Raw genomic sequence first — 23044 nt, forward strand, 5'->3', positions numbered from 1 at the left:
TACAGTGCACTTCTGACCAGGCATTCAGTTTTAGTGGGCAAGTGGCACATGACATAGGTTCATAGGAGATTACTAGGCTAATGACTTAGCCCTTACAAACCTAGCCAATGTAACCTGATTTTATACAATATATGGCCTCTAGGGGCAAGAAGATAGCATGGATTTGCCCCTATGTCGTGAGTATGTTACAGATTGCCCCTGTCCATAAGGGACATAGGCACTACCCCATGTGTGAATTAGTCTGCCTATAGAGGAGCTAACCATGTAGACTGAGGGGAAACCAATTAACTGTTTACTATACTTTTTACCACCTACTCTTCTGAAACTTATATTTTTACCCAACTGTTTTATTCACTGATTTGCTGTTAGTGGTGACCCCAGGAAAATATTACTTTCCTTGTATCCTTTGAGAATTGATTTGCAGTATTGGAAAACTATTTTATTGGAACAGAAAGACAAGATTTGTATAATAAATATTTAATTCAAAGCATGTCATTAACTTTTTAAGCCTCTAAAAGAGCACAAAGGAGAAAACAGTGAACAGTATTTCCATCTAAATTTTACCCACTGAATTCGGTCTCCTTTTTAATTTGGCCTGCCTCTCCTCATTCAGTGCGTACTTCACCTGAGCAGTGGACCCCTGCATTATTTACAAAGTACCTCTATCCCAAGGAGAATGAGAATTTAGAAGGCCTCCTCGGCAGTGACTCAGTTATAGGAGGAATACCATTGCTCAAGGAATGGCTGATTTTGTACGGTCTCCCATGTGTAATTGGTGTCATAAATATAGTTTTGTATGCATAGACAAATAACAGGACCCCTAAGCCCAAAGCACTGCTGTTATCTAGAAGCTTAATGTTTGAAATCTCCTGGGATCATCTCTAATGTACAACAAAATTGCATAATTCATCAGTACTGACCTCCCTTAAGTGATCTCTGACTCCCTTGGTTTATCTGAAAATTGGGATCACAACTGTAGCGAAGGCAAGGTATAACAGATTACCTTAATCTTGCCTTGTTATCTATTTTGGAATGACTGTTAATAATGAAAAGTCATCTTTCACATTCCTATATATACATACCCACTAATTACTATGGCATGCTCTGGTTCCTTACCCCTGACTCAATAATGGGCAAAGCAGGTGCTGAAAATTGATACTTATGTGTATGCCTTTGCACAAAATGGAGCAAAATAGTCTACGTTTAAACTATTTAAAGCTGTAGTACTGTACTTTCAAGATTATCAGTCATGGGGGGATTTATATATGTGGCAACAGTAATATTACATGGATTAGATTGCTTATAAAAGAGCATATTTTGTACATATGGCTGGTAGCAGATGAAAGCAAATTATTCCCTAATCTGGCATAATCTACTACAAATGAATCACAAAGGTCATTACAATTCAGTTAACTAATACACATTGGAAACATTGCTTTATCAATTGACAGCCTTGTTTGATGAAACTGAACAACCTCCACAAATGCATTGAACATTCATGGTAAAATATTACTAGTCTGTGTGGGTAGTAATACTTTCTTATTATGCATGATACAAAAGTGAAAAATAAAGTGCTTTGTCATAGCATAATAACATAACATGTCAGTGACACTGGACATTGCAGAATGCTAGGTTGGCTCTATTGCAATGTCACAAAATATACCTCAAATGGTATTTTGGCCGATCAACTGGTTTGTGGTTGCCAGTATTACATTTTTGCCTTACTGTTTTACTGTTGCTCTAAATAACTTAACCTCTATGTCTGGAAAATTTGCAATGCATTTTGCATCAAATGTGTTAGAAAATCGTTCTACGAATTTGTAGTCTGTTGGCAGTCGGAATTTGTTTGCCCATAATACCACTGTTCCAGGCTGACAGAAATATTCCATTGTCATAATTAACTCATCCAAATAATTGTGTGAATAAACTACGTCAGCTGCCAAAACATAATCAAACCGATACTGGCTTTTGGGAAAGTTCTGTTCCAAGTTTTGGCCCCAACACAGCTCTTTGACATCAGGAATAGTTCTACTTCTGTTTCTGGTATTTCTTGCGATATTGAATCTCATGTTCCCCAGTATATCGGGCAGGTCTGTAGCAATGACGCGAGCACCTAAAGAAAAAAGACAGTTATTAGTTTGTATATGATTCATAATCTACAAACGCATTACACAAACATAGATATTTTTAAAATACAACATCACACATCTGTAAGTTATTAGGGCTTGTTTGCTATGTAAGTGGGTTAATGTCATAGAAAGGATTTAACTCATTTGTTCTGGCACTGATGATCACTGCTTGCTTCAAATGCCGATGTCTACATTAGCTAATGAGAACACATTATCAGAATGATAATTAAAAATTGGCACACAGAGAGTTTCAGGTTTAAAAAATATAGCAATGGGTTTAGCAGTGTTGTTAGCTAAAATCCTTAACACAGGCTGGTTCTGTATTATAGATGGACGAAAACTAATTAGGCACTAAAAATGAGTGATTAAATTGACTGGTTGAATACCGCTTAATAAGGATTTATTTGCATTTCATACTGGGTTCCTAGTGATGCATGCCTTTCTTCTGTATAAAAAGTACAGCTTGTATAGGCCTCAAAACTGGCAACATTCCAAGTTGAATGCAGGAGTGCAACAGTCATTCCTCTCCACAAGGGCAGACCATCAACAGACCCAAAGAACTACAGACCCATCAGTCTAACAAGCCTAATGTGCAAAGTCATGGAATGAATTATCATGGAAATGATAAACAAGGACATTGGCAATCTATAGACACTGGACCCATCCAGATATGGTATCATTAAGGTAAGGTCGTGTCTACTTAACCTGGTAGACTTCTTTGAAAGAGTCACCAAGGCAAAGGATGAGGGTAAAACAGTGCATACTATCAATCTTGACCTGGGCCAAGACAGTCAATACAATACCCCACTCAGGCATTTTTGACAAGCTCCCTCTAGGCATGAATCCCTACATAAGTCCCTAGATTGCTGGCTGGCTCTTAGACAGGATTGAAAAAGTTGTATCAGGAAGACTACCTCCATCAAGGGACCATCACCAGAGGAGTACCCTAAGGCTCCATACTGGGCTCACTTCTTTTTGGCATCTACTTCTCGGAGGTCAAGTTCAAGGCCTCTGGCTCACAAACATCAGAGATGACTGTAAATTGAGAGCTGTTATAGAGTCCCCCAGTCATTAACATCTTGCAAGTGGGTTCATCACAGACAAATGACTGGTGCAAAAGCCACAGGCTTAAAACTCAAAGCAAAAAAATACATTATTATGCCCTTTGAGAAACTGTCAACCCAAGTTAATTAATCCATCAATAAAACATCCATAAGAGTTGACCTAATAGGGATCTAGGAACATATCTAGACAACAGTCTGGCCTTTGACCAACACATAGCTAAGATAGCAAGAAAATCATTCTATATCACCCAACTTACAGGTAAGAGTATGGCATCCATATTCAAGGATGTTATGCAACCACTCTACTTGGCCCTTATCTGTCCTGTGATTGAGTACAATGCCCCCTTTGGCATGTATCTAACCAGACACCTGCACCAGTTGGAATGTCTACAAAGGCTTCTCACCAGGAGAATTCAGGGCATGAATACCCTGTCCTATACTTATCAGTTAAAAGGCTCTGTCTCTGTATTCAGTCTCCTACAGGCCGCTGAGAGATCTTTGTCTGGTTTACACATCTTCCTCAGATCCAGCCCTGATGAATCTGTTGCACATGTGCAAAACCAACAGCACCAGAAACACTATATCCATGGATCTGAACTTTGCTTATGACATAAACAAAATGTGCTTTGGAATCGTCTCCCAACCATGTAAAACAGAGTTCATCCCTGACCCTGTTCAAACAAAACATTGACAACTGGATGGGAAATCATAAATGTATCCACGGTCTAGCCCTCATGTCCTTTGTGGACAGTGGTCATCAATAAGAAAAGTATTATCATAACATCCCCTACAAATCCTTAGTTGACTCCCTACTACCATTCCCCTCCCATATAGATGTCCATAATACTCGGGACTTAAATTGTTTTGCATGCACTGCTGGATTTGTAAGGGTCCTACTAGTTATTAAGCTAGTAATAACCCATGAACCTATTATGTGAATGACAACGAGTAAGTGTGACTTTGGAAAAGGAAATGCCTGTACAAATATCATCTTTAAGCACAGAAACACTGCTTCCTCTCTAGGAGAAGACTAATCCAGTGTTGCGGCTGTGGGACAGGGACAGGTTTATAGTTCTGTCTGGTGGATATACATGGCACCAGTGGCTTGAACTTGCAGATCCACCCAGCATACAGCCTTAGTGTTTTTTTCCAGTAAAATAACTGTTTATGTGACAGAGGATATCCACCATAGGCCTTTGTTTTTGCATATGTACTTCTTTTGGCTGGTCTTACAAGAAAAACTAATCTTTGTTCTTTTTAGTTCACTATGAATAGCTGCATTATGTGATGTATCTATGACCTGTAGCACTGTATATGACACTTGCAGTGAAAACAACGTAGATTTTGAAAGCAAATGAGGTATGACTGACCCAAATATTTCTATATTAATTTGTCAGTATACTGTATAAGCTGGAGTGTAATCCATTTACATGAGTTTTGATTTTTATTTATTTTTTGTTTATTGACCAGTTTAGTCCCAGTAGGCTGTTGGTCTGTTTTCAGGGAAAACACAAACTGGTAGTTGTAATACTAGGGGAAATATGGACAGGGTATCACAGAAACTTCCCCTACTCTTTTTGATAGGTGCCATGGGATCTTTTACATCCACCTGGGCTACCACCAACTTGAGCAGATGGGACCTTGGTTTAACATCTCATCCAAAGGATGACACACTCAGTAGTGCATCAGGCCTCCAACTTATGTTGCATTGTAGTGTCAGCTAGAATAGTTCAGATACCAGATGGTGAAACTGCAGGTAGATGTCAAGAGAAAAGCCCAAACCAAAAATTTTAATTGGCTTTTCTGTAGTGGACAAACTTCCCTCTTCACTGATGGGGCTGTGCCCTCAATAACTCTTAATTAATACAATGAACTCTTCAATCACTTCACTTCTAGGTAAATGAAAAAAAAAATCAAGACTTCAACAATGGTGAATGTTTGCCAATTAATAGTGTAGTTTGACCATCTAGTAGCCTGTTAAACATATGAACTTAATTTTTATAATATTAATGGAAAGTAAATATGCGCAAGTGTTGTTTTGACTTGAATCTGACTGGGTGAAAAGAGTATATAAAATATGTTCAACATGATATAAAACAGGCTTCTGAAATTTACTGGGAGGGCACTTGTTCTATACAATCAAAAACTGTTTTATTCTTCATTGCAGGGTCTGTGTGTCTGTGTATGTGCATTCTCTCTTTCTCTCTATTTATATATATATATATATATATATATATATATATATATATATACATGCATACTTGTGTGTGTGTGTGTGTGTGTGTGTGTGTGTGTGTGTGTGTGTGTGTGTGTATATATATATATATATATATATATATATATATACACACATACTCACACTGATACAGACACAAGTGCATGTGTGCACATATATATATATATATATATATATATATATATATATATACATACATACATATATGTATATGTATATATAGAGAGAGACAGACAGATCAATACATAAGAGATGTGTGTGTTGTATATATATATATATATATATATATATATATATATATATATATATATATATAATATATATATAATATATATATATATGTCTACACACAAATATATATATATATATATATACATATATATATCTATATATGTTTAAATCACAATTTTATATCATTTAAATGAAACACTTTGCATTACTTTGATCTCCGTACCCATAAATAAAAGGAAAAATGTCCCCACTCTTTCCTCCATAACACCACATCTCTAAATATATTAACTTTGAAAGCACACACCAGTGGTGAAAATGACAAGCTTCCTTAACCCCACTGTTCCTCTATTGACAAAACAGGAGTTGATGGAATATTACCTACCCTTTCTGTTTACATACACACACACACTCCTTGTCACAATTGGTGACCGAGTATCACATAACATGGTCCTACACACAATAACAGAAATTACTGGGAAGCCAACTACTTCATAAACAAGAAAGGTATTCTTCTCAGTTGGTGAAATGCATATGTAATTTTTCACTACTGATATAGTCACTTGATATGTCACATAATACAGAGTTTTGGAAATTACTGGGAGGACAGCTATTCTGTAAAACTACAAACATTTTATTCTACCCCTCCCCCCAAAAATGTTATTCTTTCCAGTGGGGATTGTATATGCTCATTTATTCCCTTACCTATGTGTTTTTCATATACATTGCATATGTACACAAACAAAGGAGACCTCCAAGGCAAAGGAGACCCAATCAAAGGAGACCTCTGAGGCAAAAACACATACGATCTCCACAGCCCTCCACACCACATACTATGCATAGTCCACACACCTATGTCTCACAGCTACTAAGGCTTCACCATAAGCCTAACATATTAGTCATAGGGGACACACAGATGTGCCTCTTACCAGGCTGAATAAGGAGAAAGTCACGGTTAGTTGTCTGTCAGGTGCCAGAACCCACATATCACACACGCACTCAAGTCTCTCAACAACAGGTACTGTTATGACTCTGTCATAGTTCATGTTGGTGTGAAGGACTTGAGACGTACCTCTCTGGACTATATGAAGAGAAACATGACTGAGCTTGCTGTTTATGTGCCCCGGGCAGGTATGTCCCTAGCCTTAAGCAGCATTCTGCCATGGGTCTATATTAGAAGCACGAAAGTGCTTCTGTGTGAATGTAAAAAGAGCAACATAAATACATCGAAATGCATTTGAGCATTTCGATGTATTTGTCATAAGGCAAGGAGGTAGTTGGCCAACTACCTGGAGTTGCCCTTTCTGTCACTATAGTGCGATCTTGGAGTTGGTATATCTAGTTGGGGGGGTGTGGGGGTGAAGCTCCCCACCTGTTTATGGTTGTATTTTAGTTTTTTTTCGCGAATGGCCACGTGAATTTTTTCCCTAGGAAAAAATTTGATTTCATGGCCATTCGTGATTTCTAGGTTTCGTGCATTATGTGTTGACTTTTATGTAGTTGGACATACGCAATTTCGCTAGAATAATATAGAACCTTCTGCCATCACTCAGAATGATGCCTCAATGCAAACAGAAAATTATTTACTTTAATAATTGGCTTAGTTTCTGGTGTCATTCCAGGAGGATCCAGTACCTGACGGATGATATGATCAACAGACCATGATGCTTTGCCAGAGATGGTCTGCATCTTTCTCACTTGGGCTTCAGGCTTCTAGCAAAGACTCTTGCCTCTCCCATAGTGCCTTTTTTAGGAAAAGTGCTGAGGTCGATAAAACCAACATAAAATTTTCAACAAAACACAAATTAAAGGTCGTGCTGCTAAACACTAGGAGTTTAAACATGAAACTGCACTCATTGCAAGCATTCTTAACCCTGGAAAATGCTGACATCTGTGCAGTCACAGAAACCTGGTTCAAAGCTGTGTAGAGCACCCCAGCCTTACCTAGTTACTCATCCTATCATACATTCAGACCCCAAACTGTGGGCAGTAAAGCCAAAGGAGATGAAGTTTCAAAATATATTAAAGATACACACACCTCCAGGCTGGTCAAACAGTATGATGCACAGGAGACATTCCAGGTGCAGTTAACCATTAACAAGACCCCTATTCAAATCATGGCTAGCTACCAGCCCCCAAATCTGACTCAAGATGCACAATCTGCCTATTTGGACTTGTTCAACTCTATCACGATTCAACACTTTACCCTGATTCTGGGTAACTTTAACTTCCCAAACATAGACAGGAAGAACTACTCATGCCAGAACACAAATTCCCAGAGATTCTTCAGTTTTGTCAATGCAAATGCCTTGGAACAGCTAGTTGATACCCCCACAAGAGGTGATAATATCTTGGACTTGGTATTAACCAACATGAGTAACCACTGCACCATCCCTATAGTATCATCCTCCCTGGTAAGATCCAGCCATAAAGTGGTCACTTTCAAAGTCACCACCTCTTCCAACCCACCTCTAGCTAGGATCAGACATAAAAACTTCTCCAAAGCTGATTAGAGCCTCCTGAGGGATGGTATAAACAACTTCACGGCCTCCTCCCCCTCTGTAGGAACTGGCACCAATATCCAAAACTACACCAAGCACTATATGAGCATTTATGTAGATGCATGGAATCAGGAATACCCAACAGGACTAAATCATCCTCTGAAAGGAAGAGTAAACCTGTCTGGTGGACATCTGCAATAAACAAACTCTATAACAAAAGGAAAAAAATGCTGTCCAAGACCAAGAAGGAGCAGGTGTCCAATTGGAATCAATGTCTCCTTAGCCTGAACAAGCAAATAAGAGCATTAGTGAAATCCTCCAAAGCAAACTTGAGTCCAAATTGGACATATCTATTAAAGACAATCATAAGGCCTTCTTCACATATGTCCACAACCTCAAAGGAAGCACCCAGATCTGTTCAGAACTGGTGGTTAAGGACATCACATATAGAAATGTCGTAGATATAGCAAACTTGCTGGCTGACAGATTCTGTGTCTGCGAAAACTTCACTTCTCTGTTCCCACCATCAGTAAATCAGGACATCCCCAGAACCTGCCCCCTTCCCCTTATATCTAGGGAACAGGTCATCACTGCTCTCTCAAAGGCAAAAATTACAGCTTCCAAGGGACCCAATAACATACTAGGCTGCATCCTACATGAACTCAGGCAGGAACTTGCAACACCATTAAGTGCTCTATTCAACCAAAGCCTGAGTACCGGCTTCATCCCAGCTGAGCAGAGGACAGCCACTGTCATCCCTTTGTACAAAGGTGGAGCATCCACCAATCTGGGAAATTATAGACCCTTCAGCCTAGCTAGCCTGATCTGCAAGGCCATGGAACAGATTATCATGGAACTCATTAACAAGGATATTGGCAAACTCCAAACACTTGATCCCACATAGTTGGCTTCATCAAGGGGTTGTCATGTCTGCTAAATTTGGTCAACTACTTTGAGACAGTCACCAAAGCCATGGATGAGAGGAAGATGGTACACACTGCCTACCTTGACCTAGCCAAAGCCTTTGACACTATTCCCCACTCAGGCATAATAGATAAACTCTTTCAACTAGGCATCAATTTGTATGATACCAGATGGGTAGCAAACTGGCTCACTGATAGAACCCACCTAGGAAAAATAGAGGAAGTCACCTCAAGCGGTAGACCTGTAACAAGCAGCGTACCCCAAGCTTCAGTCATGGGGACTCTGTTATTTGGGATATACTTTTCTGTGGTGCAGGCCAAAACCAGTGGGCTATGGCTGACCAAGTTTGCAGATGACTGCAAGCTGGGTACTGTCATCGATTCCCCTAGTGATGTGGACATCCTCCAAGAGGGTCTCACTCAGACAAATGACTGGTGCCAGAAACATGGCCTCAAGCTGAATACCAAAAAATGCATCATCCCCTTTGGGGAGAGTGACGTCCCCACATATGATCACATTAATAACAATCTCCTAAGCACGCAATCATTTGTGAGGGATTTGGGCACCCAAATTGATGGCAACCTGACTTTTGACCACCATGTTGCTTCTGTTGTATTGAAAGCCTTCTACATGGCTCACATCATAAGTAAGGGTATCTCATCCTGGGACAAGGAGGTCATAACATCCCTGTATTCGTTCCTTATAGGGGCCATTATTGAGTACAATGCCCCTTTCGGCATGTACCTTGCAAAGCACATGCAACAGCTGGAGAGACCACAGAGGTTCTTCACCAGGAGAATCCAGGGCCTCAAACATCTACCATATACAGATAAGCTAAAAGCCCTATCCCTGTACACAGTTTCATACAGACTCCTTAGAGGTGACATCTGGCATACAATGCGATCACAGACCCCACTTTGACGGGACTGCTGCATATAATCCTATGATCCTAAGTACTTTTCTTATAATAGTCTATTTGTCTGCCTCCACTATCTTTAAACAACCACTATAAAAAGTAGTTCATGCTTTTCTACAGTCATAATATGATTAGCCAAAGCATTATTTTTGTCTTTAATTTTTAATCACATTTAAACCCTCATTACTTCCTTCTTTAAAAACTATATTCTGTTTTGCCACATCATAACACTGCATTCATATTTACATTATGTTAGTTGTCATCACCACATGTCAAATAATATACCATGGAGTGAGTTTAAAATCTGTCCTGTCTGAATATGCATGAACATGTGATATTTGAAATAAGAACGAGTGGTATATGATGTGACTTTACATCTAAAGTAAAACTTCAAGAGAAAAACATCCAGGCTAGAGTTCTCACATTGCGAAACCTTAGGCCACCTGAATGGAGGCCCATGGGATATATGCAAACGACCCCTTAAGGACATCAAATGTTTCACCATATCACTCAAGTGTACCTCATTATGTGGAATATTCCTCATTTTCAGTTTTAAAAAGTCCATATTCCACATTTATTGCACATTGAAAGGGTCTGTCACACATTCAGTGCTAAGATTTTTTGTTAAACTGATATCCATGTTAAATAATACTGAATCATATTAATTCATCAAAATGACTTTTTATAAGCACAAAGTAGCTAATTTTAACTATCCTGTGAACTTTCTAGTTGAAATTATTAGTAGGGTGCTAGTAACTGTTCCACTTTTTGCCCGTTTATTCCATATTATTAGAAGTGGTGCCCAAGATTTTGGAGATAGAAGATAGTGATATGGTTTCTGAATGTCTATAGCTTTTTATGTACATTCAAACCAATAAAGCAAAACTCCACTAAGTTTAGACATACAAGTTTCAGCCTTTTTAGTCACATCATCAGGACAGCATAAGCAGATTGTTTCACTATATTTTATAAACACGGGACTTCAAACCCAGCTGTTGCCCATAAACATTAAGGTGCCAATAACTTATCCCAACTAACATCCAAGCCAAGGGGTAAAATGGTCACACAGACAAACCATCCAGTAAAAACCCAGCCAAGCTAGAATTTTCACTGTGTAATATCTTAAACCTCCTGTAATGGAGGCCCATGGGATATATGCAAATGACTCCTTAAGGACATCAACTGTTTCAGCTATGTTGCTTCTGAATATTCATGACACTTTACTTTTTACTTTTTAAGTCTTTATGGGTACATTCAGGGCAATAAAGCCAAACCAACTAACATCCAAACCAAAAAGGTAGAAAGGTCATACAGACAGGCCTGAATTAGATTGATTAACTGAAGACTGTTTGGTTAACACTGACAATGTGAATGGTGTTTCAGTGAAATTTGGGGAGTATATGGTTTAATCACATCAACTAAATTTGTTTTCTTGGAATTACCCATATCAAATGTCTGTAACAGCAACTATCTCTGTTGTGACTGTGATGTATGGGAATTTTTCACTTTATGGGTGGTACCTGGTGGAGTATGCAAGTTCTGAGGACATTTTTATTTATTCATTTTTATTTTCACTTTGTTAACTGGGTTAGTCCCACTAAATCAATCCCCACTTTTCGGGGAAGACCTGAGGTGATATTCATACAAACTAGGTGAAATTGGCCAGGGCACCAGGGAAGTTCACCTATTATTTTTAAGTTGTCATGAGAAGAACATTATGGAGATGATGGAGAATATAGCAGGAGGTTTCCTTTCAAAGGAACAAGTGAAACTCATTTGGCAGTGGTTATAGGGAATATTTCAACCTGTGAGGTGACTGTTCTGTTGACGGGTAGTTTGGAGTATTCAGCTTTACAAAAGATGATTTCAGAAAATGCACTAAGCAACTCAATGGTGGTTTCTTGGTTGCAGATGATGGATCATTTAGGCCAGGAAGCATTAGTAGAGATAATTTAAAATTATCTTTACCAGGAAGGATGGAAGAAACACATTGCTGTGTAGGAAACAGGTAAGCTTTCATTTGAATTTCAAAATAAGTCATATGCTGAGGTAACTGCAGTAGTTAAAGAAATGATTTACATTTACCAAAGAAAATGAAAGAGATACAGTGTCCAGTTGTGTGGCTTTTTCTAAAGAGCAGCAAGAGCTGGACAGATACTTTATTTGGGACATCATTATTTGCCTGTTGGGATTTCATCCTACGGGCATTATGTCTGTCATTCATTTGATTAAGGAGAAATTTTGTTCTGTGACTTTTGAAACTGTACCACTATTGCTAAAATGTTTGCAGTTAGAGAAAAAATGAGTATCTGTGGAATGCATTGACTTTTTTCATCTGATATAAATGATGTTAAAAAATAATAGTGTAATTTCTCAATGACTGGATAAAGAGACATTCATGCATAATTTTCCTCTATATGTAAAGAAGTTTTTTTCTGTAAACACTGTTGGACAATAGGCTGATCTGGACTGGGGCTTGGGAGATGTGGACTGTTTTGCATATGAATAATGACAAATCAAGCATTTGCCTTGCAATATTCTGATAAATAATATATGTGCCACACTGTGGTATCAGGAACAACCAAAATATGTTTCTTTTGTTATAGTGAAACATTTTGATAAATTCTTTTTCCATTGAAAATATACTATGTTTGGGGAAATGTGTCATTTAACAAAAGACCAAATTTTGTCATTTCTGTTGTAAAGAAAATAGTCTTGGAGGTTAATATTGCTTATAGGAATACAAGACTGCCTCTTATTTTAAATGAAGCAGATAACGCAATAGCTTTGGTTAAGAACAAAATATGGGCAAAAAGAGCATTGCAGAACTTGAAGGAAAATGTAGGATTAGTTGGGTTAAAACTGAGTTTGGATAAGAGTAAATGACTTGGAAAAATGTATAGAGTAGATGAGATTCATTTTTCTAGAAAAGAAATTGAAGTTCTGGAGATAATGTTTGGAAAAGGGAAGTTATTTTGGAGCACTGGAAGGAAACAGAGAGAGTTACATTAAATAAAAAAATGGAAAGTTTATGACTTATGTTTTAGTAGGAAAGTTTACTTATTACATTTGGTTTCCTTAGGGAAATTAGATTACTTAGGTAATGTATTTTTATTCCCAAAGTGTATGGAAAAGGATTTAGTAGGTTAATCTTTAGTGCAATTTGGGATTCACTGTTAAATCCTATTAAAAGGAGTATTATTTATAATAAAAGAGAAAATGGTGGTTTAGGATTAACTACTCAATTGATTTTAATTCATTATTGTTATTTGGAAGTATTAAAAAAGGAAAGGGAGAGTTAATCACTAATGTTGTTTGGTACAAATACTTAGAAATGTGTCAAATATATTTGAAATGAAAGAGTGTGTGTTTGAATGGCAATATGTAGAATTTAGGTAATAAGGTAAAGGATTGAAAAGTAGATATAAATAATTTACAAACAAGTAGAAAAGAATGGTATGAAAAATGATGGACATTTTATATTAACCCATGGATTAGTCTACAACAAGATAAAAAATCTGTTAAAGCAAGGATTTTATGTGGAGATTATCTTTAAAAACTTACAAGATAAAAGTAGGATGATGTACAAATGCCATGAAAAAAGATACTGTAGTAGATGTAATGAGATTAAAAATGTAGACAGTGCCTTTTTAGACTGTGAAAGAGTGAAAGATATTTAAGTTATTGTAAAAATATGCGAATGAGGGCATGTATTACATATTAATACGAATATAGTACATTTATGGTTATTATATAAAAAAATGAACTATCAGAAAGTTACTGCAGTTGATGTTAATGTTTTTTTCTGCATTTGAAATTTATTGTTAGTGAGCAGTGGTGAAATAATGTATGATAAGAATTAGTGTGTTGATGAACTGAAAGAAAAATGCATTTTGATCATGGAACAAAGGGTAGGGGTTAGCAATTATTTAAAACTGGTGAGTTTTTAAAGGTTTCTTTGATTAAGTAATGGAAGGGTGATTATTTTTAACTTTGATGTATTTTAATAAAGACCTTCTGCTTTTTTTAGGACTCTTTGTGAGTTGTTTGCTACATTGAGCTCGAAGGCTGTTACCAGTGATCATGGAATCCAATACAGATGTTGTGAGTGGAGATTACATTAAAAATAAAGAAATGGAAAGTGTAATTCAGAAGGAAAATGATGCACTGGATGTGTATATCATGGCATCAGGGGCCTGGATGACTCTGCCTTACAAAAAATGATGGATAGAGAACTAGAGGAGTCAAATTCCATGCAGTGGAGTATGATAACAGACTAGCTATTTGGCAATGAGAAGATTACAGAAATTAGGAAGGATACTGTATATGATTATATGGGTAGAGAGGGAGCACACCTGGCCATTGGAGTAACTTATTTTAAGGGTGTGCTCTGAGTTGGGCTGCAGGAAGATGGAGCAGAGAATGGTAAACAAAGAGAGAATGACAGCAGTGTTATCAGAGGAAAACCTTATGTCGCAACAATAGCAGGTTCCAGTGAAAGACTGCAGAAAGAAAAAAGGATGTGCAGGGTGTAGTGCAGACAGACTGGATTTGATGAGAGAAAGAGAAAATGGCCTATGGTAAGGGTAAACACAAAGGATGGGCAACAAATTAAAAAGCTTCTACATTTTAGACAATGTTATCATGCCCTTAGGATTAATTTTGTTTGATATTAGGGCATTAATACATATAGGAACTGAACCTTTCTTTGTAATAACCTTTGAGACATTTTCACTAACAGAAGATTTTGTCAATGAATGTAAAAGGCGAAGTACTATATCTCCTTGGAAGGACTATTTTTAACCAAAATCTAAATGTACATTTAAAAGGAAAACTGTTGTTACAATGTAAGAATGACTGAGATGGAAGAAAATTAGTTAGAATATTTTTCTAAGCTTATGTCAAGATGTGCATGATATTAAAAAAAAAAGCATGGACTGGGGGATAGAAAGTTTATGTAACTTTAAAATAGAAAATAACCAGAGTTGCAGCATTTGTCTAATTAATAAGTAATGAATAGGAAGAAGTGAGTGCTAAGTTCTGGGGGCGGCTGAAAGCATTTTTTTTTTTGGAGAGATGAATCCAGGATTGTACAAAAAGACACCAAAAAGAAGGTGTGGACAGTGTGGGAAAATTTGGACTTTCTGGGAAAAAAAACTGTAAACCCGTTGTAGGAAATGTGGAAGTAAGGAGCATTTTGGTTTGATTGTCCATTAATTAACAGAAAAAAGGGGAAAAAAGTGAGGCAAAATGAGGAGACAGAACAAGTTTTTTTTATGCAAGAAAAGGTGGAAGATAATGAGGAAAGGATGTGAGTGGGTGGGGTGAGGAGCCACAAGGTCAAAATATAGTAAAAATGCATTAGATGAAGTCCAGAAACTACTAAATGAAAAATAAACATGTGTATAGATGGAAACAGGTTTGAGACATTGTGGGAAGATGAAGAGGGAGATAAAAGCTAGAATTCAGAAAAAAAGGTGGAAGTTTCTTTTGGGGAAGGGTGAAGGGAAAGAAAAGGAGGCCAAAAGATGAACTAAAAAATTGAGAAGGATAATATAAGTATGGCATCAACAAATGAGAATATCATGAAGGGTAATGTTAGAAAAATGATTATTTTTGAATGATGTGTAAAAATAAATGCAGAGGTCATTTGCTAGATATAAACTGTACTGATAAAAGGAAAAGGTGAAGACTGGGATGAAGTCAAAAAGAAAAGTGGTGTGGGCTGTAGGAAGTGATACATGTTCAGGTATTGCAATACTGCAATATTATTAAAAATTAGGAGATTAAAATATTAGATATATTTGTAGTGGTGGCAGGGAGACTTTTAGTGTATGAACTTGAAGTAAGAAAGTGGAAGAAGGTGTTTAGAATAGTAGTAGTGTATGTGTATACAAATTTAAATGAAAGAAAAATTGTTTGAAGAAATCCAAAATGTTGTGGTCATAAATATGTGTTATATTCTAGTAGAAGACTTTAGCTATAATTAAACAAAGAAGAAAGGGAAAATAGCACAAGATGTAAAATGATGAGAGATGTAGTAAATAATGCCAGGTTAAGAATAGGTAGAGGAAGAGAAAATATTTATAAGGGGGTACTACTGTTTTCAGATGACATGAGAAGAATAAAAGATGGAAATAGAGAAACAAAGTTTGCAGATCATAGAACTGTATGACTAATGAACGGGGAGAATGAAAATGTAATAAAAGAAAGAAAAGAGTTAAAAGAATGACAGAAAAATAACAGGAATGGAATGTCTTAAAAAGAAAGAGGGCAATTATGGGAAAGTACTGAGTAGTGTATAAAGAAACATTTAAAATATACTTAACAGAGAAAGCAATGATAAGGAAAAAATGAAATATAATAAACAAAAGGAAATGTGTGAAAGAAAAATAGAGAACGAGGGATTCTTGAACATCAAGAAATGAAAGAATATAAATATGATAACGAAAAAAATGGAAAGAAAGATATTTAGACAAAAGTATTGTTTGAAAGGGAGAAAAGAAGATGTTTCCCCATTTTAGGTAAGAAACTTGAGATATAATGAGAGAAAATGGATATATCGAAGGTTGAAAAAGGACAGTTAAAATATAAACTAGAGGAAATTATGGATATAGCTGAAATGTATGTAAAGAATATGTATGAAAAACAATATAAGTGGGAAGATATAGAAATTAAAGAAGATGAAAAGAAAGCAGGGGAAGAATGGGGAAAGAATTGAGACAGAAGAGTTAGAGAATGTTATAAAAGAAGGTAAACAAAAATCTGCACCAAGTCCAGAGGGATTAGGGTATAGTTTTTATAAAAAAATGTTAGATAACAAAAAGGACATTTTTCTGGAAATATTGAATGAACGGATAGAGGAAGATATTAAAGGAAGAGATTTGTAAGGGGGTTATATAATTTACATTGAAAACAGAGAATGAGAAGAAATAAAAAAAAAAACTGAAGACCAATTAAGTTGGAAAATACTGACTATAAAATATTTATGAAGATCATTCAAAAAAGAATGATGGATGTAATGAAAGAAGAACTGGATGAAGGGGAAGGTATGTTGTTAAATGGGAAAGAGTAAGTGAAATGCTAATAACAGTTAAATAATTGGTCAAGTGCATAGATAAGGATGAGAAAGGAAAAGTAGCAGTATATGATCTTTCTAAGACAGCTGATAATAGTGATCATGTTGAGCATTTTAAAAGAATACGAGTTAGGAGAAAGAATAAGGATAGTTAGAACAGAGAGAAGAGAATAAAGCAAAGTTGTGCATTGAGCATGTTGTTATTTGTGATGGTAATGAATGCATTATATAAACATGTAGGTCAGGTTTAGAGAACAGTATATCTGAAATTAAAGAAGAAATAAAGGTACCATTAATATTAACCTATGTAGGTTATTTTTTTATTTTTATTTTTTTTTTTGCCAAGAACAAACACTAAATGAAAAAGATAACTTTTGGAACATAACAAATTTTGGGTGCAGTAGGATTACAGTCAAATAAGTCAAAAAGTAATTGCTAGAGGAGCTCCATTAGTGATAGAAAAGAAAATAAAAGATAATAATGGTAGATTTGTAGCAACAATGTGCTACTGGCAAGGGAGGAGGATTAAGTTGGCATCTATTTATATTTCATCTAAAGCTGCTACAGTGAAGCTTAAGAAAATTCTGAGAGAAATAATCAGCTTTCATCAGGGAATATTACTTATAGATGGGGACTGGAATTTGATTTGCAACAGTGAGGATATAGCAGGGGGCTTAGAAGGAAAATATAACAAAAGAAGGTATATTTTTGAAGAAAGTTATAAAATATTTGGTATGGAAGATGTGAATTCAGTAGGAGAAGCTTGGAGAAAATTTACACATTATTCCCCAAAGTACAAAAGCTGGGCTTAGCCAGACAGAATGTATATTTCACAGGAATATGTTCATTTAGTTGAATGTTTTGCTAAACATCCAATAAGTATTTCATACCATGTCAATAATAACTGCTGCGGTGGTGGTGCTGCGGTAGCATTGTCGCCTCACAGTAAGACGTTGTCCTGTTCGATTCTCAGCTAAAGCGTCTTCTGTGTGGAGACATGCGTGAATGAGCGTACCTTCGTTGAAGGTTGTGCATCAGGCCTGGCAAGTCGGTACGTAAAAATTTACTGCCAATCATTAGCGGACCGGAGTTCCGCTGTGGCGACCCCTAACTGGGAAAAGCCGAAAGATACAACAACAACAACCATGTCAATAATAACTAACATAAAAATACAGGGTAATGAAATAAAAATGAGACACTGGCACTTCCCCAACTATCTGTTAGGCTGAGAGGAATTTAAGGAATGGGTAATGGAAATTATTCAACATTTATTAGGAAAGACAGAAAATTCTTCAGAAAATATAGCTAGGTAGTGGGATAAAATGAAAGTGGAGCTTAAAAGTAGGGTAGAAATAAAAGAAAAAGAACTATTGTTAAGAAGTAATAAAAATTATTTAGAGGGACTGACAAATGTTAAAGTATTACAGAACAAGAGAAAATCTTACAGAACAAGAAGAGGTGCAACTGCTGAGTACTAAATAGAAAATAAAGGACTACCTCGATAATATGCACACATTTAGAAAGATTGCTGTTAAGCAACTGTTTTTTGATAATAACTCTAGAGCACAAAAGCTTTAGGCACAAAGGTTCAGGCAAAAGAAAGTAGAAAGGGTTGTTGCCAAGCTTAGGGAGCCTATAACAAGGAAAATAACCAGAGATCCTGTAAAGGTATAAGAAATATTTCAGACATTTTATGAAAATCTGTATAAAACAGACAAATGTGGAAATCAAGGAAAAGTACAAATGGAAATGTTTATGGATGAATCAAATATGCCAGTGTTAGAGGTAGATGAGGCTTAATTACTAACAGTTAGGCTAGGTGGAGATGAACCGATGTTGTGCAGTGCTCAACATGGAGGCTATGAGGTATCCAAAAGAAGTTCAAAATTGTAGGTGGGGATGTCCAAAAATGCAAAATAGTATCAGTAACTGTAGAAACATGATGGTCGCAATTAAATAATCTGTATTTAACAACAAATAGATGTCAGTAAAACAATAGTTTAGCCCTTTCATCTCACCAATGTAAGGATTTCATCAGAACTAACATGCAGTTAAAACAGTTCTCATTTTAAAAAAGTGCCTCAATTAGTGCTCACCAATCAAAAGGCTGTGACAATCAAGCAATTAAGCATAAGGTCATCCTTGTATATAAAAATCTCCCAGTTATTCCTTATACAAATTCATGAACCATAAAATATAAGAAAAAACACTATTATCAAAAACTTGATGTTAAAATACTAATAACAAAAAAATATATAATAAATACATATAAATGTTTATATTTTGTGAAAGTATGTATGTATAGTTACAAAATCATGTATGTTCATGTAAATAAAAAATAAATGGAATTCAAAAAAAAAAATAATTAATTAAATAACATACAGTTAAAAGTTTATAGTTAGCTACCCTGATTTTCGATACAGGCAAAATAGAAACAGTTTCATTCAATCCAGAAAGATATAAAGTATTTGGTCTCAGATGGCTAAGAAATTGCAGATATTCTAGTATGCCCCCCCCTTCCATCTACTGTAACTACATCTATAATACAAAACAGGAATCTTTTAACATTGTTACAAATAATTGAATGCTTATCTTCTTCTTCTTCTTCTTTCGGCTTTTTCCCGGTTAGGGGTCACTACAGCAGATCACCTGTCTGCTCATGATTGGCAGTGGAGTTTTTACAGTGTCGAGTTGCCAGCCCGGTGCCCAACCTTCCACAGAAGGCACACACATGCACACACTCACACCTAGGGCCAATTTAGAGTGTCCAATCCACCTACAGCATGTCTTTGCGATGTGGGAGGAAACCGGAGCACCCGGAGGAAACCCACACGACCACAGGGAGGACATGCAGACTTCGTACAGAAGGCACCCCAGCTGAGGACTGAACTGGAGAACCTCTTGCTGAGAGGTGGCAATGCTAACCGCTGCACCACCGTGGCCGCCAAATAATTGAATGCTTATAAATGGCATTATTATCTCTCTTGCTCTTAATAACATAGTAATGTTCATAACTTCTTGTGTGTAGGTATCTTTTCATTTTACCTATGTAAAATAAAGGACAGATAGAACATGTAGCTGGGTAAACAACTCCCTTACTGTGACAATTCCCATGTATTTGTACAATTTGCACACTAATGGGACCTCCACACTAAATACCTATTTCCTGTAAAAATATATTTGCACTGAGAGCAACATCCACAAAGTTCTGCTCCATTATTCTCAATTTGATCAGTGGGGTTATCTCTTAAATTATTTTTGACTAGTTTTTTTAATATTCCTAGCTGCTTTGTATTCAAATGTTGGTCTTTCACCTGTTATATTGAAAACTGCTTCACTAGCCTTAAAAATAACCCAGTTTTTATTAATAATTTCTCTAATTTTGTCAGTTCCTGTATTGTACTCAGTAATTAATGCTAACTTGAATACCTATTAGGGGGGGGGGCTGTTGCTTAATTCTTTCCATAACACTTTCTGTTTTGTTTAAACATTTACCTAATAAAGGGCAAACACTAAGATCTTCTACTTAAAATATTCTCATAAATCTTAGTAATAAAACTTTCCAGATATCCCCTATCTTTAAACATTAAAATCAATTTTGCAGCTTCTTCCCTGACCAAATTATCATCTGAAATCATTCTAGAAAATCATGTAAATTGCCCCTTCACAAATCTTTTCTTAACAGTATAGGGGTGAATACTTGTGTAATGTATATAATTATTACTAAAAGTAGGTTTAAGATATATATTAGATTTAAAAGTGTGAAATTGATTAAAATGTTTAAAGATAGGAGATATCCAGAGAGTCACACTAAGTGGGTTGTTTACTTCGCTATATATGCTACTTTTCTTTTGTTTTATGTAGGTAAAAAGGAGAGACACCTATATAAAAGAATTAATGAACATTACTATGATATTAAAGACAAAAAGCTCAAGAAACAAGGATAGACTGGGATTTTGGATGCAGGCCTTTAAGGAGAATAACAATAATCATACAGAATATTATATCTATAAAGTAGCAGAAAGTATTCTAAGAACTAAGCCAACACAGGAATAGGGAAAGGAGATTCTGCCGATAGGGATTACCGCAATTAGGGATACAGACAATAGGCAAGAGGGGGCTGGAATTTATTGGGGAAAACTGGCAAAGGAACCAAGGTATTGGGAGCAAATAAGAGAGGGGAAAGATGATACAATGGAAAGATGCCAAGAATTTATTTGGACTGCAGGTTAGAGAATTCCTTCCCTATCAAGGATTAATATCAGAGTATAGGCAAAGAGAGGGGGTCCTAAACAATGAGCAGCACTGGTAGAGTTCGTAGTAGAATCTAGAACAGAAGTTGCCATTAAAAGGGAATAAGCATATAAAATATTGCATGATAACTATAAGACTCAATCAGAGGAGGTTAGTAAGGATTGGGAAGAAAGATTGGATAAGCAACACACAAATAAAAATGGGAGGATATATGTATGTCTCCCAAATATGCAACATCTAGATTTAGGATTTTTGCTTGGAAATGTTTACTTTTATGTTTTTATTCCCCAAGTAGACTCCAAAGAATTTTTCCTCAGGTAGATAGCAAATGTTGGGGGGTGTGATGAAGAAGAAAGAGGTAATTGGGAACATATTTTCTGGGAGTGCAGTGAGTTGGTGGACCTTAAAGATTCCCTGTGGGATGCACTGTTAGGCATGTTGGGTGGGCAGATTGGTTTGATGAGGGAGATGATTTTTCTGAGCTATGATACAGAATCGGAATTGCCTAGACATGGTAAGGACTTGCTGTCTCTAATTATGGTAGCTGCCAAAAAAGCAATTACTAGAAAATGGAAATCAAAATCTAAACCAACTATATTAGAAGTAGTGAATATAGTAACAGAGATTAAAGAACTGGAATTGAGATGTTTGGAAAAAGATAGAAGCAAACTACATAGGAAAAATGGGAATTGTGGGAACAATTTATACAGCGGAGCAATGAGGTTTAAAAGAAGGCAAGACTTAAATGAGCTATGTAATGTTTGACTGAAAAGAATTGGGTAGATTATAAGTGATGTATAATGCTTGCAATTGGGAGTGTGTCACTATGGTTTGCAATGTAACATGCTTGCAACTAGGATTGTGTTGGTGTAGTTTGTTTTCATTCATATAAATGTATGATTGCTTATGTTTAATAAAGATTTTTCTTGTTTAAAAAAAGGGGGACAGGAATTGAATCATTTATGTAATGCTGTTTAGGTTATATGATATATAGCAATGTACATGAATCATAATGTTTGTTAATTTTGACTTGTTAATACAGTTTGATTACTTTTATATAAATGTAAATGTGCCTGTGTCACAAGGGATAATTCAATAAAGTTGTTTAGAAAAGATAGATAATAATGCACTTTATAAGCATTCAATTATTTGTAACAACTGTAAAAGATTCCTATTTTGTATTATAGATATAGATATAGTAGATGGGAGAGGGGCAAGGGAAAACATATTTCGAATTACTGTGACAACTGAGATTGAATGCTTCAGCTCCTCCTGAATTGAAAGAAAATGTTTCCAATTTGCCAGTACTGAAAATCAGAGAAGCTAAATTGTAACATTTTAACAGTATGTTGAACAAAAAACGGTGCCAAACAGGTGTAACACAGCAAAACGAATCCAAGTACAAATACACCTCACAGCCAAAGTCCTCCAAACACAGAACACAGTTTATTCACAAAATAATAGAATGGTTAAGCGCTTTCATCAATTGACTTCATCAGAACCATACTTACATGTAAAACACTCACTTAAGTATAAAACCTTACCCATAATTACATGAACAGGTGACCAATCATTGAAAAAAGCAGTCCTTAAAGTGGAAAAATCCATGTGGAAAGAATGATGAATAAATAGTTAGAAATAACAATAACATACTATATTAATTGCTTTAAAAATACTGTCACATTAATATAATAGTAAAACTACTGTCCTATGA

The 23044-nt window shown here is 36.0% G+C and overlaps 1 protein-coding gene across 1 annotated transcript in view; it reads right to left on the reverse strand.

Annotated features, from left to right (window-relative positions):
* Positions 1 to 461: 461 nt before the first annotated feature.
* METTL21C (methyltransferase 21C, AARS1 lysine) overlaps positions 462 to 23044 on the reverse strand; it is a 67023-nt gene continuing 44440 nt past the window's right edge. The window contains exon 5 of the mRNA XM_044071248.1: positions 462 to 2113. Within this exon, the coding sequence (XP_043927183.1) occupies positions 1722 to 2113 (392 nt within the window). The 3' untranslated portion in view covers positions 462 to 1721. The remainder of the gene's footprint in view (positions 2114 to 23044) is intronic.

The sequence above is a fragment of the Protopterus annectens genome, chromosome 5.part0, assembly GCF_019279795.1.
Source record: "Protopterus annectens isolate FY-2018-M chromosome 5.part0, PAN1.0, whole genome shotgun sequence".
Taxonomy (NCBI): domain Eukaryota; kingdom Metazoa; phylum Chordata; order Ceratodontiformes; family Protopteridae; genus Protopterus; species Protopterus annectens.